Genomic DNA, 18,512 nt, shown 5'->3' on the forward strand with positions numbered 1-18,512 from the left:
ACAAGTTTTCCGGCTCTGGTAGCCTCCCTTTAGGTGCCTAGGAAAGCCTGAGCATGGCCATAGGCTTTCCTCCCTGGTGCCCCTCCCAATCCATCCCTTTGCTGGGAAGAACACAGATTGAATCATTCTGCAGCAGAATAAAAATATATTCACATATTGATTTCCTGGCCCAGTCCATTTCCTCTGAAATATTCAAGGATGCTTGACACTCTCCCACTAGAATAAGCTCATGCCACCAGATACACTTCACAGCTCACTACTTTCCTTTCTCCCCTCACCATGACCTGCTGTGACCATCACCTCCATTAGCCACTTTAATAGACAACTGTCATCCTGGGCAGTTTTGAGTGCTAAGAACTGGAAATCTACCCTAAGGAGTCAATTTGCTGCCATAGAAGACAGTGGGGTAGGGGGAGGGGAGGAGGGTGAAAGGGGGAAGGTGGATAGAGAGCTGCAGGGAACATACTGCTGGTCAGGGTAGCCATGTGGAGATGGCTTTGGCACATCTGATTCCTGCAATGCGTGATGCCACGTGCCCACAGTTACTTAGCACCTGCTCAGCTTTTTTCTTTCTTCAAGGATCTTATTTTACCAGATACATGATGTCTCTTTTGGTAAGACAGGTTTCTTCAGCTGGGAAGCTGAAGCACTGGGATAGTATTAGGCAGATTCCCAAATGTGTTTCTATGAGTAGGCATCCCTAATATGCAATTTGGGAGAGACATTTATTGTTCCAGTGGCCTAAAGAAGTTGGTTATTTACTGGAAAAAACAATTTTAAGATCTGTTGCAGTTTTAATTTACACCAGATCTGGTGCTCGTAATCCATCCTGTTACTCTGTAATTCCAGAATGAAGGAGAAATGCCGAGCCCTGTTCCTGCATTTCTTACCACCATCCAAGGCTGTAACTGTAACGTTCACATAGAATTTTAAGCAATACCTGCTTATATCTCAAACACATTAAATCTTCCAAGTTGATTCAAAGCAGCAAGAAATAGAAATCATGAATAGATTCTCCTGAGATGGTAGAACAGTAAGCCCTAACACCTAAATTTCTCCATCTTCTGATTTTTTCAAATGCACCTTACTCCCACACAGTATTCTCTCCCACTTAGAGCAATGAGTCATTAGAGATGACCAGTTCCTTTTTAATTTTTAAGAGATGGAGTCTCACTATATTGCCCTGGACTCGAACTCCTGGGCTCAAATGATCCTCCCATCTCATCCCCCCAATTAGCTGGGACTACAGACACTTGCCACCACACCCAGTTGAGCTAACCATTTCTTGATGAATGAATATCTGCAGCTCCTTGTTGCATGGAGGCTCCTCCATTTTTGACACCTCCTGAGTTACACCATATGATCTCTGCTGTTAGGCAGCTGTCAGTGTTGCTTATTAAGAAATAGCCTAAATGCTGATCTAGAGCATGTAATTAAGGCCAAAGCTGGAACCTTCCAAGGAGTACCTCGGAGCCCAAAGCCATCCTCCACCCACAGTCATGGGGCTTTGTCTCACATCCAAGCAGGCCCACACGTGAATACCCAGAAAGTGGTCAAATAGAGAAATTGAGGCCCTTCCTTATTTCTGTTCCAATTCTAAATTGGGAATTATGAAAGCCCCTTCAGTGGTTCTAGTTGCTCTCAATTCTATAGGTTGAGATAGCGCTTACATTTTTTCTCTGTCTCTTTATACTATCAGTCTACAATTTCCTAAACTAGGTCATGAGTTCTTTTCTTTCCTCAATAGAGATTGTAAGATATGAAAGTGTTTGTTCTCCCCAGCCATAAGCCATTTGCCAGCAACTCTAAAATCAGTTGTTTAAATTACCAAATGGAGCCAGATCATGACTGTTTAGTCCCCAAACGAATAGGTAAACTGTGTTGAGACTGATTTTTTTTTTAGTTAAAACATTCACTCATTCAGCCAGTTGTCCATTATTCTCTATTATCTATTACAAAGTCAAATGAAGAAGAAATGCCTATAAACTCTAAGCCCCTGAACACCATGTGCTCAAGTCAAAGCCCAATACCAGATTTGCAGATCGTCCAGCACCCCTAGCGGACTAAGGGGGAGAAGCATCTGCACCTCTGCAGTCTCACCAGTTTTATGTTCCTGTCTATACCTACTTGAAGGTGAAAACTTCAAATATACAGATATATAAATATGATAAAAGGAGTCTAAGGAAATTCTTGTTTAGCTCTCAAGCTCTTCATTCAGACTATGGTTTGTGATGACCAACATTGCTAGAGTGATTAGTGGCCAAAATCTCTCTGTACTAGGTAGCTGGCCAAAGGTACAGGTAACTGTCTTGCTGAACTGGGACCCAGTAGAGCTTGGGGCCAGTTGGTCATGCTCGTGGCATATTTATTTTGTACAGATGCTCAAATCTCATTGGAGCAATCAGTAGGGAACAGTGGTGGGGGCTGATCTCCAGTAAACCCTTAAAAATTCAGTAGGTTACTCAAGAAAAGAAAGTGACTTCAGTCCTATTTTTCTAACTCTAGCAAATAAAGTACAAAGTCCAGGTGAAATGGGGGAACCATGAGATGGGCTAACCCAGATGTATATGTGTCTCTGTGGTTATGAGATGTGTTATGCCTTTCTGGCCTTTTTTTGGAAAGGTAAGTATTTATGAATTCTCCCCAGGAGAAACTCTACCCAGATCCTGGATTGGAGTAGGATTATATGCCAACTTCTGACAGGTGTGCATGTCAGTATGAGCTGTGCCAGGCCTGCACCTGGTCTTGGCCCACATCAGATGTGATTACTTTTCTACTGCATCCTCCATTCAGCATCAGCCTCCTTGCCAGACCACCTCCCTTTCCTTTCCTAGGTGCTTGCATGAGAGGAACCCAGCAATGAATTACCTTTTAGATTGGTCCTGGAAGTTTTATTTTTCTCTGGAAAGGTTACTAGCTGACCCTGCTCCTTAGCCCTGCCCTTGCCCATCCTGCACTGGGCCCTGCTATCCTCTCCTCCTTGCCTTGCCTTGTTTTCAATACTGCTTCCTATAGAACATTCCACCAGATTGTTTCCTGCCTCTCTCCTTCATTTTGATAACTTCCAAATTCTTTCACCTTGATCTGCTTATACTCACTTGTTAGATTGAGTCACTTTCATCATTCATGTCTTTAATGTTATTCCCTTGGAGGCAAGTACCACTTCATACAATGACAATTATTTGACAATGATTATGTTGAAAACTTTGGTCCAATGTCAACACCAAAGAAGGGTGAGAGCCAGGACTTTCCATTGGTTTTTAAATTTGGTCCCTGCCCGTTGCTTTAATCTTTTCCATGTGCTGTACCATGATGTCCCTTTTCTTCCTCTCCATGGCCAAGATGCTTACAGTGGGCAAAGAAGATTGGCCAGTCCTCACCCTCCAATGGCTACATGGGACAGTTTGGCTAGCCTACCTTTTTTCCAAGGAGGTCATTCTCTCTCTTTGGGAAAAGAGAGATTCAGCAGTTTGTCTCTGCTTGTGTTTCCTTTTCACTGTTTTCCCCCTTCATGCTACCTTTCATTTTCTTGCTGCTTTACTCCCAAACAACTATAACTGCACTAATCTTTCATTTCTATCCTTCTCATCACATAGATTTGAGAGACTTTTCTCTGATATCTGGCCACCTTTTTATAGTCATTATAACCCACAAGATTCTCCATCCTCATCTATGAAACCCCATTCACATAAAAAATCATTATTCTCCTTCCAAAGAACTGATGGTCTTAGTTTCAGGGGCAGTTCAGATGACTACTTAGGAAGGACAGTAGCAGAGTCGGCAGACCTTTGATATAATTCCATTTATTAAAGTCTTTAAATGTCTTATGGAATATGTGGTATTAGGAAGAATGTCTGTGAGCTGGTTATTTTGTTCCACTTGTGACACTGACAGACAGAAAGCTGGACTAGCACATTGGTCCAACTAGTTTCATGATCAGTGGACATTTATGGTTTCTCCAGCTTTCGTGCACAGCTGGAGAGTTGAGTATGAGTATGTTTATGAGCACCTTTAAGTATGTTTCCAGAGTATGAGTCTGTTTATGAGCACCTTTAAGCAGCTCTCAAACTGCATGAACTGAAACAAAGAAAGCACGGTTAGCTGTGAATTTAGTGACGCATATAATCTTATAGCAGGTCAGAGACAGGTTAGCAGTTTTTGGATCCTGAAACAGTCTCTCTGGACTGCAGAGGAGAACTAACAGGGTTAATGAAACTTCCTACAAAGCAGGCTAGAGGACCACCCAGAGAGCTGACAGTTCTTTCTTATTTTGGTATGTGTCACTTCAACCTTCTAAACAATATATGCCCCATACCAAAAAATACTTAAATAATAGGCCTCTCTTTTATTTTCCTTGTTTTATTTTTTAAAATAAAAAAAATGAGGCCAGGTGCAATGGCCCACACCTGTAATCCCAGCACTTTGGGAGGCTGAGGCAGGAGCATTGCTTGAGCTCAGGAGTTTGAGGCCAGCTTGGGCTACATGGCAAAATCCTGTCTCTACAAAAAATATAAAAATTAGCCAGGTGTGGTGATGCATACTTGTAGTCCCAGAGACTTGGGAGGCTGAGGTGGGAAGATGGCTTGACCCTGGGAGGCGGATGTTTCAGTTTTGTGCCACTGCACTCCAGCCCAGGTGACAGTCAAATCCTGTCTCAGATAAATAAAGTGAGGGTAGGGAGCTGAGTATGGGATGAAGATTAGAGGAAGGGAGAGAGAAAAGGGCAGCAGCTAGATTTAGGAATACACCAAGTCGTCAGCTCTAGTCTCAGTCAGGATGAAGGGTCCCTAAAGCTATGTCTCAACCATGTTAATTTGGTTCAGAAGGCCCCAGACCACATGCTGGGCTTTCATTCCCAAAAGCAATCCATATGTGCTTTTTGAGAGCCTGGCGGTTATGTGCATATGGCATATTTAGATCTTAGCCAAGAATCAGACACAGCTCTCCCTCCCTGGTGCTTTTCTCCATCATCCTTCTGCCTGCCCCCCATTTGCTCCATGACTCCTGCATTTCTCATTTCCTTTCTTGCATGCAAACTAAAAACAAAAACAAAAAGTCACGTGATTTCTTTGTCCTACTTTTCTCTCCTCTGGTCTGTCTTGTCTCTCTCTGTCTGTCCTTTTCATGTCTCACTCTCTACAGAACCTCCACCAGCTAAAACAGATTCAAACCTTGAAGCAGATGAACGAGCAACTGCAGGCTGAGAACAGGGCCCTGACCCGAGTGGTGGCCAGACTCTCGGAGTCCATCGAGTCCTCGGACACCCAGGAGCTCTAGTTCTTGCCCCTCCTCTTCACCTCACTTCCCTCCTCCACTACTCCAGGCAGGTTCAGTCTTCTTGTTGGTCCCAGAAGCTCTGTGCTCATTCCCTCCATCAGAACCTCCATATGCAGGTTCCTGTAAAGCTTGGTTATCTGCAGATGGAAGCAGCCAGGACTGAGGTCATAGAATGGGACACACCAGCCTAGGTCAAGGGAGGCAGCGAGAGAGACCTCAGCTGGGCTACCAGTATATTCATTTGGTAAGGTCACCACATTACCTTCTGTTTCCCTAGAGATTGAATATGAATTTGTCCACTCAGCTACATGTAGGTATACACATGTATGTGCATATACCTGTGTACATACACATATACATATTTCATTGGTGGGGTCATTGCCAAATGGAGATCAGTCTTTCTTAGCCAATAGCAACCCAAGTGCAACCCACTCCCCTGGAGCTATTGGGGTTGGGCCTTGGGTAACCGAGGGCAGAGGCTCTCAATCTTGGCTGCAAGAAACATCTGGGAGCTTTTAACATATACCAGTGTCTGGGTCCATCCCCAGATGGTCTGGGTTGAGACTCAGGCATCAGTATTTTTTCAAAGCTCTCCTGCTGATTCTTCTATACAACTGTGGTTAAGAACCACAGCCCTTTGGATACCAGGCAGTCCTCACTACAGCATTACCGATGGAGAGGACTAAAACTCAAGGTTGGAGCTATGCCTGCCCAGCTCCACTACCAGCAAAAACACTCTCCATCACACTATTCGAGCAGAACTGGATAAGCGTTCTTTGCCTCCTTCTTTCAGAAGTGTTTGCTTTCTTCTCCCTCCTTAGTAGGCATCTCTCTCATTCCCGTCACAAATCTCGGGGCCCTAGGGATGTGGCCCTCCCTGCCCTTAGTGTGTGGGCTATGAGGCAGAACACAGCCTATATAAATGAGACCCTCATGGAGCCAGGCCCTCCCTAATGGGGCCAACTTTGCAAAGGAGATGGCAGGCAGTGGAGCAGAGAGCAGGGATTTATTTTCAACTGAGAACCAAAAATGTGCTTGGCAAACTGGAGCCTTTCCCTGGCTCTGGATCTGAAAGACAAGCTCACAAGACACCTGGTTTTTCTATCTCAAGATGGTCTGATGGGGTCACCACTCCTCTGAGATGAATTTTTAATTGTCAGCAGCAATCTAATTAGTCCTGACCAGGGCCTGTTCTTTCTTTTAGCCTATTTTGCTTTTACCTTCAGGGTTAGTAGCTGGCAGCTAATATCCACTAGAACTGAATCACCCAAATTATCATAGGGCTGAGCTAATATCCTGATGCAGATGCTAACACAGGCAGAAAAAAGATTGAAAGGGAAGTCCTACCGTGACCTGGCTGTAAACAGCCACTGTTAGGTCCAGACTCCATGCTTTAAAGTTAGCCTTAACATTCCTGGAAAATTTTACTTAGGGTAAACTAGGGACCCCCCCGCAAAAAGATATCCAGTTATTTTTATTGTTGCAAGATAGTATAGGATCTGGGGCAAAACTAGATCTCATGCTTTTAATAGTTAATAACTTTAACAGTTGTCATTTATTAAGTCCTGCGCTGAATGCTTTATATAGTTTTTCTCATTTATTCCCCAAAACAATCATTGTACAAATGAAAAAAAACTGAGTCACAGATTAAGTAACTTGCCCAAGGTTACTCTGAGAGTAAGTGGTAGAACCAAAATTCAAACCAAATATGTCAGGTTCCAGAGTGCAAACTTTTCAGCACTGTAATATAAGCTGTCTGCGTATTTGGCACAGTTTTCACTGTTTGTTAAGCATGTGGCCCAAACAGTGCAAGAAGGATCTATTGAGCAACTACACTGTGCCCCAGCATTGCAGCTGAGGGAGGAAGGGCAGCACTCTGCTTTCTCAGCACTGTGACTTCCTTCTTTAAGCCTAACTTCTAAAGAGCCATTTACCTACCAAAAGATTCTGCTACTGTAAATAAAGCCATTGCCTGGTATATGACCATAGCAAGGGTTAGCGAACTGTGACCCATCAGTATGGCCCATAAGCCATACAGATAGTTAAAAAAGAAATCAAAAAAAAGAATAACATTTTATGACATATTAACATGAACATTATATGGAATTCAAATTTCAATGTCCAAAATAAAAGTTTTATTGGACTGAACCATACTCATTTGTTTACATATTATCATATGTCTACAGGTGCTTTTGTGCTATAAATGCAGAGCTGAGGAGTAGCCACAGAGATTATTTGACCTGCAAACCCTAAGATACTTATTGTCTGGTGTTTTACAGAAAAACCTTGCCGATTCTTGCCATTCTTATCCTTGCCAGAAGGAAGGATAACTAAGCCAAACTGGCAGTGCGATCAAGAGATTTTTCTCTACCTTTTTTATTTTTTTAATAGTTCCAGGAAAAATCATCTTATCTCAGCATGTATAGCAAGCCACTTACCAACAAAATACCAGCGGGGATTCCCTTCCCACTTTCCTTGCAGTTAGAAGCAAGACAGCTCATGCAAGACTCATCCTGAGTCCCTCTTAACCTACAGATAGCCTTCCTCTAGGTCTCGGAAGCTTTAAGACCCCTATAGCCTCTTCCTCTTAAACACATTCCCCATCAAAGACTGTAAGAAGTAATAGTTGAGAAAATGTGTACTTAATTGTATTTGCCCAGGATATCTTTTTTTTTCTTTCTAGGTTTCTTTTTTGCTTTTAATAAGCCAATACTATAAGAGTACCATTTCAGCACAACACAATCTTTTGTGAAGTAAGGGATTTTAGTTGAGATCTATGAAAATAGTTTACATGGGAAAGAGGTATGGTGGCTCAGAGTGCTGTCAAGAACAGCTTTCTTTCTAAAATGGACCTGTAACTTTCCAACAACCTTCAAATGCACAGAAATCTTAGTTACCATTCTCTAGTATTAGATATAAGTGGAGCCAGGAGAGGCTCAGGAATACCAGTGGTAGCTCTGGGGCCAGCCAGGAAAGTGACAGGGCGGCCTTCACTATTTGGATATGGTTTATAACTGTGAAGGCAATATTGCCGTAAGAGGAATTGGAACATTGTAAATCTACTCTGTGCATCCGCTGTTTCGGTGCCCAGGATATCTTTAACACCAAATTGTGATAAGCTGGGAACTTAAGAAACTAAGATCCAGAGAGTTAAAATGATAAAGCTTTGTTAGACTTCATATATATATCGTACTTTCACATATGTTCTTATTTAACCATTCTTTAACTTCACGTGGCTATCAGATAACACTGTTCGTTTCCCTCTCTCTCTTCTGAACTTGAAATTTGTGAGGCTTTTCCCCACTTGATTTCTACATTCCACTTCTTACACTTTTTGCCACTCCCTTTAGATGTCAATTGTAGCATGTTGCAGCTGCAAAACTGCCTTGTCCAAATTTTTTTTTCAAGGAATTGAGTTCTTAATGTGGAAATAAATCACCAAAACTCTACAAGACTGTACAAGTTGTTTATACATTTTTTTAAAGGCAGCTTAGTTCTGATTTGATGAGCTGTTAAACAGTGAAATGTAATCCATTGCCATATATAGCTTCTTCCTACGTATGGAATCCTATTATGGAAATGTGGCTTTCACACTCTCATTTATACCCAAGCTGCAGCCCCAGGATGGGGCATTAAAGAGCAGAGGGAGCATGGAAACATGAGGCCACCCTGGGCTTTTTCTAAAAATCTCATTGAAATGAGTTTCCAAGGACTCAGTCAGGTACAGGGCTACAGGGATAGAGGAATGAAGGAGAGGGCAGCCAGAGCTGCTTTGGGAGACCAGGGTCAAAGGACTGCAACTTTATTTTGATATTTTCTGGATTAAAGTCTTCTTAATAAAGTTTACAGATTATTTGCCTGGCCTCCCATAGTCATGAGAAAACTCACAGTGATTGTAGGAATACTCAGTATCGCAAAGCCCATTATGTATGTCAACACACTTCCACATCTGTTACCTCCTGTGAGCCTCGCAGAGTCCCTACCATATGACAGAGTAGGACAGGGACTATTGTTCTTATAGAGGTACAAAAATAGAAGCAGAGAAGATAAGTGATTTGCCTAAAGTAATAGATCAGTAGTGGCAAAGACAAGACAATGCTGGAATTTCCGTTTCTTCAAACATTTTTGATGTTTTCCATCCCACGTGTAGTAAAAGAATGATCTTTGGAGTCAGGCACATTGGAGCTCAATATTAGCTTTGCTGGGTGCCTTGAAATAGTTATGGGACTTTTCATTTCCCCATTTGTAGAAATCAGGATAACAACTGTATCATAGTCTCATGAGGCACTAGGGAGACCCTCTAGCACAGTGCTGTCCACATTATAGATATTCAGTGATTTTCCTTTTATTTCCCTGATCCAAATTATTTATGTATCTGTGATGCATATATGTGTACATACACATATTTTTATATAATTTAACCTATATTCCCTGAAAGATCAAGGAAACAGATTATATTCCTTCAGGCACAGTTAGATCTCCCAAGTGGTTAGTAGCAGAGCCAGGGCTAGAACTAAACAGGCCTCATAATACCTCAGCCCTGGTCACCCTTTACTGGGGGCATTACCTGCCCCTGGGGTCCTATAGGTTTAAATGACTAGTCGAAGGACACCTGTATCGAACAGATACAGATATAGATTTCCGTAGCCTGCAGAGAGTGGCAGTGTACTTAACCTTCTATCCTAAATCACTCTTGCTGCCAGTGGGACCCACATATAAACTGTACCCTTATCAACATCCCATTAGGATTTTTCAGATGCACAGCGTACTTGTCAAAAGTGCCTGATCATGTAACAAAGACTTGGACTTCCAGGACGGAACTTGAGGTTATTCGTTTTCCTTTGTTTCACAAGAAGACAGCAGTATGTATAATGTTCCAAGATGGCAGAACTGACAAAATTGAGTTTCCACTCCGTCCCCTGCCCTACAAGCATCTATTTCTGTGAATTACAATGCCATTCCCTAAAACTGCTGATAAGGCCTCTGGGTATCCTTTGGTGACTATCAGTGGGGAGCTTTGGGGAGGATTAAATACATACCTAGTGTTCAATGTGCCTCACAGCTCTGTGACTGTAAGTTTTCTGAGTTTTAATGGCTGAAAGTGGATATGTGTATGACCTGCGAGAATTTGGTGGATTATTCACCAAAGTCACCAGGTGGAAGACCCTTAAATCATCTTGTGCATATAGCAGGAAAGCCGAGTGCTGCCTCTCTGGCCTGCATTCTTGTTTTTGATGAGATGTGAAGCAGTATCCTCCTTTAACTTTTCTAGTTGACCACCACCCCCTTTCCGAATTCTTTCCCTATGTCCTCACCAGCCCATTCTGGCTCTCTCCCCAATTTCTTTAGACTAGGGGTGAGTTCAAGGGCAGGAGAAATTGAAAGTGGTTACTGACTCAATAGAATGAAAGGATATACAACGGGAGGTCTGCATATGAAGAAATAAGATATTACTGCTAAATATGCCAGCTCAAAAGATGGAGGGGCTATAGTCTCCCTAAAGATTAACATTACCAACTCAGTAAATAGGAAGATTGAAGGGAATGTCATCCCTGGGAGAAGGGGCCATGAGAGTTTATTCGACACAATGTCTCGGTAGGCCCTGCTCACCAGGCTGGCCTGGTCTGGTCAAGGAGGGCAAAGGAGGAGATCCTGCCAGGCTCTAACTCACCTTTCCCTCTGTCACCCTACAGGTGTTAACAGAACTGAAATCCGACAACCAGAGGCTGAAAGATGAAAATGGTGCCCTCATCAGAGTCATCAGCAAACTGTCCAAATAGGCTAGGCTCCAGAATTATGAGGAAGGAAAAGGACAGCATTTGCTGCCTCCACCCCTCTTTCCAGTCCTTGCCTTCCAACCAAACGAAATGGATGTTTTGGTGGAATGACACTTCTAACAACACCCTCTTCAGTCACCTCTGTACACTCTACATTTTCTCTGCACTCTCAATGCCCTGTTCTTCCAACACCCCTATCCCAAGTTTTATGACAGTTCTAATTGAAGCATGATTGTGATCATTCGAGCCATCTGGAGAGTGCTCTGGGGAGTACACCAGGCTCGCTGTGGACCCCTCAACTTCCTGCTGCTCAGCTACTTTGTCCACATTGGATTTGGTCCAAACATGTAAGGCTTCTACCCAAATCAGTATCCTTCAGCTTTTTACATTGACTCAGTGTCCTCTGATATAGGTGATTCTTGTGGTAGCCACTCCAGGATCCTGATTGAGGTGCCAAGAACAACAGCAGGATGTTGAGTTGACCATTGGATGGTCTCTGGAGCTGTTAAGAGTCCAAGGGGACAGTGGCTGCATCAAGGCGTTCTGTTCTTCTTCACCTCTCAGGAACTGACTTAATTGTATTTTTTTCTATCAACACCCCAGTAACTCCCTGACTAATTTTAACCGTTGTTTCTCCCTCATACCTAGTCCTTTCTCCAAGGCTCAAATGGCCCTGGCTTCATTTATTCCTTTCCTTTCTATCCTTTTATTTTTTTTTTCTCACTCCCCCACCCCCTCACTCAGTGGTGTAAAAGCTAGGACAGAGCACCTGACTTCAGTTGTCCTTGTTCATTGTGGGAAATCATTATTCCGGAGACAAGAAAATCATCACTCTGGCGCCTTGGTGGCAGCACCACTGCCCGATCCCTAAGAGCCAGACCATGGCATAAGTGTCAGCTCATTGTTTGCATCTCCCACTTATCTTCCCCCTGCAAAGTGATTTTCTTTGTAAAAAAAAATCTGAGCTCTGAATACCCCATTCCACTGCCCCTCCTTGACCTTGTTTTCCTCTCTTCACTCTGACACCTGCTTCTAATGAGAAATGAAGTCAGTGCAAGGAGGAATGAGAGGTGAGGAGGGGAGATGGTTGGGAGATGGACTAGGAAATGGAAGTAGGCTGGAAAGACACATACGGCAAAGTCAAGTATCTGAGGCCACTTGCAACATTGTGAGAAAGAAGATGTATGATAGCAGCCCATTAGGCTGTGAGAATAGTGGTGAATTTGATTATTTCCAGTGGTTAGATTTAGGGGAGAGATTTACTTTCTTAGAGATTGATAGGGCAAATGGCACTTAATAGGGGTTTAATGGAATGAAGTACTTTTCAACCCATTGACAAGAGTCGTGGAAGTTTAGAGTGGCAAGGCCCAGAGGTCAGTAGGTCCAGCTTTCTATTATTCTGTCACAGGGACCCCTGCTACCACAGCTTTGACCCATGGGCATGGTCAGGTAGCCTCTGGTGGCTATGCAATTATTACTGAAAAGTTGGGCAACTCTAATAATGAGAGAGTTTTTCCTAATATGTGTTAAAGTTTGCCTGTGGATTCTCCTTGTAGTCCAGATCTATCTGCAGCTCTTTAACAGCCCGTCAGATACGTATAGTGGGTGGTCTCCCCTCAGTCTTACTTTGAGCTGCTGTTACCCTAGTCCTTTCAGTCATTCCTCATATGGCATGCTTTTCTTACCTGTCACATTCTCCTCTAGACAAAACCAGCCGTTAAAAATATCATGTCCAGACAGGGAGAGAATACTCCACAAATGCAGTGCAAAATTAAACCATTAGTTCTTGATGATAACCTAACATTAATACTTACAGTATTTTCCTTTTGTAGGAGTTTTATCCCTTGGTTCATTTGAGTGTGCAGGTCATTAAATCCTCATCATTTTAGGGTTGCCAGTGATATTCAGTGTTTAGAGTGGTTCATTTCCTTAACATATACTACCTCTGTCTGTTAATTCCTTTCCTGACATGACGTGTAGCTCTCTATGGCCCTCTGTCTGAAACATCACATGCTCTTTAAACTAGAAGCTGTAGTTCAAGATCCCAATTCCAGAACAGGAGATATGTTTCCTCTGACAAAGCCCCATTTTTAGAGTATATAAAATTCTGTCTTCCATTTCCAACCATTTTTCAAGAGAAGCGGCTACTCTCTTGGGACTTTGTATTATCATGGGAGTACTGTAAGTTCAGTTCTCAGGGAATGCTAAATTAGAGTAGTAAGTTTTATATCTTTCACTATAAGCGTTTCCTTCATTCTGGGAGAGGAAATCAACACAAGGTGTTGACTAATTAATTATCCTGGCACATTTTTATTATTGGGGAAGGAAGATCATACTTCTTAGGAAAATTGGATTTTTAGGAATACATCTTGACCCTTTTCCACTCAATAGACCAGGGAAAGGGGTTACAAAGAGTCCCCTCAGATCTGTTTGTGCCTTTCAAAAGTACTGGGGACAGGTTCTCAAAACTCTTAGATTGGCGTTGCACCCCTGGCACTTCACACGGCCCTTTCACGTAAAGCTTACTTTTCTTGCCAAAAAGTTTTCCTTGTGACAAGAAATTTGCAGGCTTTTCAATCTCAGGAATACTGGATTCTATGGCCAAGAACTCATGAAAATGTAAGCTCTCCTGCGTAATTTCAGGTACTTTCTCTTATGCAATTAATTTTAGATGAACTGATTTCTGGTCTATCTCCAGAGATAAAATACCATTCTTTCCTAACTGTATTGTTTGGAAGCCCCGTAAGGTGGTAGTTATAGGCCTTCTACTAGCCAGCAGTTCTCTCTGGATACTGGCATCAGCGGGTCTCCCTTTTCTTGTGCTGCTTAGACAGGTACCTACCGCCTGCCTCTTCGGTGGCCACAATCCTCAGTCCTCACCTGCTGGTTTGGATACTCATGAGCACCCCAGGCAGCTCAAGCTGAATGATAGCTGCAGACTTGGCCCAGCAACATGAGCTCAGGCCTATCACTTAGAGTCTTTACATGAAGTATCAGAATGGGAAAGAGAATGTTCTTTGTACAGCTTTACACCCTCTGTTTTCATTAATTTGTTATTTTTCAAAAACTGAGTCACACCTTTGGAAGTAATGATTTGGCTGTTCCAGAGATTCTGTTGCTGAAGTTTGCCTGTTTGTCTTTCCAGGGCTGCTGACCCTTTTCCAGATAGCTCCAGAGTATGATGACCCCTAGCCCCATCCCAGTCTGTAGTGAAAGGGTTATGTGAATCTCAGGGTGTTGCCACTAAAGAATCTAAAGAAGAGACATGCTTTGGGCTTACTCAGTGCACTAGATTCTCTAGTGGGCCATTCTCACTTGATGTTCCCTAGAACTGCCATGTCTTCCAACTGCAGGATGTGTTTGCTTCTCTTCTGGGCTTTCCCTGGTTTCTGCCCTAGTTCCCACCCCAGGTTTAAGAACACTTAGATTCATTTATTGCTATCTGAGGCCACTAGTGAGATTTCAGATCTGTGTTTTGCAACATTTTACCCATTTCCCTTCCCCAACCCATGTGCTTATTAGATGGTTCCACTCAGGAGGCAAGGAAGCTAAAACTCAATAGTCTGTGGATCCCACAAAAGTGTATGTGAATTACTGTTTCTCCACTAGGGACATTTCATTGAGCCAAAGATGATGGAAGAAGAAACCTCGAAGCCGTGTACTTTGTTAGGTGTCTGGATTTTTGTCCTCTTTGCAGCCTTTCGTAGCCACAGACAGACACTGTCTCCTTTCAGAGAAAGGCCAGTGTTTCAGTCCAGGCTACTGGTGCATGGGCATGGGGTAAGCAGAAGAAGCCTGGAGAAGAGAGAACTATTTAAAGTGTCATCAGTTATTCAGCTTCCAGGCAGCTTTACACCTCAAAAGGTAAAAAAAAAAAAAAAAAAGGAAAAAGAAAGCATAAAGGATTCAGAATTTAAGCAAAAAGGAAAGGAAAACTCTACCGGATGAGACACTGGTTCCACTGGAGCTTATCAGTGAGGTAACACTGCAGGAGGCCTGGTGTCCCCTCAGAGATATCACCAGGAGTCCTCAAACCCCATTGTTTATGCCAGCACTGCACTTTAAGTACAGAGTTATCAGTCAGAGGTGGTGTAATTGGCCTAAATCTAGGCCCAGTGATTACTACAGATGTCAGTCACCATACTCTGTCACCCAGGCTGGAGTGCAGTTGTGTGATCTGCAGCTCACTGCAACCTCCGCCTCCCAATCCTCTCACCTCAGCCTCTCAAGCAACTAGGACCGTAGGTCTGCACCACCATGCCCAGATAATTTTTGTGTTTTTTTGTAGAGACGGGGTTTTGCCATGTTGCCCAGGCTGGTCTCGAACTGCTGGTCTCAAGTGATCCACCTTGCTGGGCCTCCCAAAGTGACAGGATTACAGACCCAAGGTACCACATCCAGCCCATCATATTGATCTTCAAGGCAGGGTCTAACCCCTCATAAGATGTGAGTTCTTCCGACCCAATAACCAAGGCAGCTTTGAGGACAGAAAAAGGCAACATAAAAAGATAAGGTCTTAGAACATCTGTATTCCAAGGCCATCCCTTCTTTTAGCCATGTGACTTTGGGCAGGTCACCCTCACTGTAAAATGAGGTTGGACTGGATAATTTTCATGTGCCCTTTCCTATTGGCTTAGAATTCTGTGATTTATTCATTCTTAGAAAGATCAGAACATTTATTGGGATTTCTGCTTTAAAAATTCTAACCCCAAAGATTGAAGTGCAAAAATTTTTGTTTTATTCTGGGTTTAAAACTGTTTAACATGAGCACATCAAGGCTGACTTCTCATCCTTGTTTGGGAAGTGAATTTAATATTGTGGGTAATTGAATAGTGTTGCAATGGCTTTCCCTCCTAATGGCTTGGTAAGATTATTAAAGCCTGCAGAGGTGGAAATTGGAGCTCATGGGGAAATGGATAGAAACCAATTTGTTGCAAGCAGCCTTTGGACAAGTTGTTTTAATAGGAAATAGACCTGCTGCTTCATAGGTTTCCTCAACCACCTTTCCTCAGCTTTCTCAAAATGTGATCTACATTGGCTCTTCACACCCAAATAGCAGACTAATAGTTTTTCTGCTCAGCGCCGTCTGGTTCATTGTCTTGAACTCTGCCTTACAGCAGCAAGATAATTTTCCTCGATAAAAACCTCAGTCTTTAGTTCCACTGAGCTCCTCCTCTGGATTCTGGACTATCAGAAGTAGGAGGTTCTGGTACTGTTCAAGATGGTCTTTCCTTCAAAGCAGGTCTGAAGAGGAGACTACCAAAGCAGTAAGTGTTTACAGACCCAGAGTCCACACAACCACATTGCATAGAACAGCACTTGGCCTTCGCAGGCTTCCTGTAGGACTGGGTATAATTGGAGTGAAAGGGCAGAGACCCTGGAAGCTGCGATGGGAAGAAGGCAGAAGGCCCAGGGGCTTTGAACAAAAGAGTAGGGTGGAAGCTGCAAGCACTGGGAAGGATTTCACAGAAACAAAGCTTCGGCACACAGAGGTGAGTTCTGTCTCACTGGTGACTTCATCCCTCAGCTTCCAGCTGAGCAGAGATTTTAATCAGCTTCCTTAATGGGTATTGACACTGCTCGGGGAGCAGTAGACCCTATCAGGGACAGCTATTGATCTTTTGTGTTCTGATTAGATTGGAAAATAGATCAACTTCAATGTAGTCCAGGAATTGTTGGTCACAGCTACTAGGAATGAGGTGATTTCTGAAGGCTGAGAAAAAACAGAGAATCTTGACCAGCAGCCAGCAGCTGCATGGTAAAAGAAGGTGCATTCACTTCTCCTTTGAGAGTTGGGGTTGAGGGCAAACATAGAACCCAGGTATGGCTTACAATCCAGTGTCCCAGAAGCCCTCCTTGTGGAGAACTGTAAGAGGTGGGTGTTTCTAAAGACAATACCATTAATGAATGTTCTGGCCTTACCTAAAAAGGTTTAGCAATTTGGGGATAACTTGCTTCTCACTTATGTGTGTTCACATGCACATTTGTGAACCCAGAGCTTTTAAAATGAGGTCTAGCATATACTTGATTAGAAATGAAAACTCAGAAACCAATTGTATCCAAGTATATTATTCTATTAAATCATATCTTTTGTTTTTCCCCCTCCCTTCTAATCCCCCAAAGGACCTATTTGAACCGTTCCCCAATTCATCTGCTTATCATTTTGGACTGTGAATCTGCCAGAGTGATATTTTCTGTTATTTCTCCTCCAAATTTTTCCCTGATGTTTCCAGTAAAGATTTACTTGGGTGGCCCCTTAAGGTGACATCAGGATGCTCTTATGTCCTTCCAGAATAAACATACACTTCACCCCTCCACATTCTTAATTCCTTGTTTTCCTCACTTGAAGCCAAGGGTGCTTTAGAGAGGTGGTTTTTCCATGAATCAGCCAAGATTCCTGGAGAAGTTGAATATACCAACACCACCACTGCCCCGCTTCCAGTTTCAAAGCTCCCCGGCTATGCTAATGGCCCCTCAGAGATGAGGTTTGACTTGTAGGCCCGTATGACTCCTCCATGTCTTGGGCAAGGAGACCATGGGTAGCCATGTCTGGTTTACTCTGTCCTGAGACTGTTTATAGCTTAAAACAGAAGTGCGTCTTCCCAGCACAAACTCTGTCAGTGCATCTGGTGGCAACGGCTCAGACCAAGGATTCAGGAAGGGCACACTGATAGTGGGGAGCCTCTTAACCCCTAATGTTCTCCCAAAACCAGAGTTAAGAGTCAGAATGCAGATCCTGAAAAAGGGACATGCTAGGGCCAGAAGTAGCTTGACTCTCGCCTAAGTATCTGTGCCTTTGCCTGTTCTTTCTCCCATTCTACTGAACCTGGAACTGATTCCCACTTGCCTTCTAATGAAGAGAGGCCAGGTAAAGAGACTTGGGAGGCAAAGACACCAGGAGGCAGGCTGCGGGGTTGGAGAGGGTTCTGAGAGGATGCAGCAATCCAGAATACCTCCTTTTCTAGCCAGCATCCCTTGAACTTCTGAAAGGTTGGGTCTACCACTGGCTGGCACACCAGGGCAATGATTTCCCTGAAGGAGGAAGAAATGTTTCACCCTTGCATTCTTCTTGGAGAAGATAGAGCCTATGCTCAGTTGAGTGGTTCATGCTCAGACTTTGGTGTGAACCACTCAACTTCACTCTTGTCTTTACTTTGATCAACAGGGGTGAAACGAACCACCCTGGTGTCTCCATGCCTCTCCCATTTTAGTGGTAGCATTTTGTGTCTTTCCTCTACCCTCCACCCCTCACCTGATTTCCACCAAGGTTAACGCATCAGATGTAACTGTTTTTCAGCTGAGTCGTATGATTGATTAACTTCAGTCCACTGTAAATACACCTGGGATGGGGTGGGGTTGGGGGTGTTAGGAAGAGGAAGCCAGACTTGCTTTGTGAACTGAATGTATTTTTATGCAATTTTGAGTGGCCTTTCAACCCTAAGATGATTTGTTTTACTG

General features: G+C 43.3%; 1 protein-coding gene across 8 annotated transcripts in view; it reads left to right on the top strand.

Moving 5' to 3' along the window:
* PPP1R12B (protein phosphatase 1 regulatory subunit 12B) overlaps window positions 1–14,949 on the top strand; it is a 250,173-nt gene extending 235,224 nt beyond the window's left edge. For 5 of the 8 annotated variants that reach the window (XM_012459460.3, XM_012459461.3, XM_012459465.3 and 2 more), the window contains 2 exons: window positions 5,143–5,323; window positions 10,971–11,056. In XM_012459460.3, the coding sequence (XP_012314883.1) occupies window positions 5,143–5,277 (135 nt within the window). In that variant the 3' untranslated portion in view covers window positions 5,278–5,323; window positions 10,971–11,056. Of the gene's footprint in view, window positions 1–5,142; window positions 5,324–10,970 lie in introns of all 8 variants that reach the window. The other 3 variants (XM_012459462.3, XM_012459464.3, XM_012459467.3) reach the window with 1 other exon arrangement.
* Window positions 14,950–18,512: the final 3,563 nt, after the last annotated feature.

The sequence above is a fragment of the Aotus nancymaae genome, unplaced genomic scaffold (genome assembly GCF_030222135.1).
Source record: "Aotus nancymaae isolate 86718 unplaced genomic scaffold, 86718_ANA_hifiasm-v0.15.2.pri h1tg000039l, whole genome shotgun sequence".
In the NCBI taxonomy this organism is placed as follows: Eukaryota; Metazoa; Chordata; class Mammalia; order Primates; family Aotidae; genus Aotus; species Aotus nancymaae.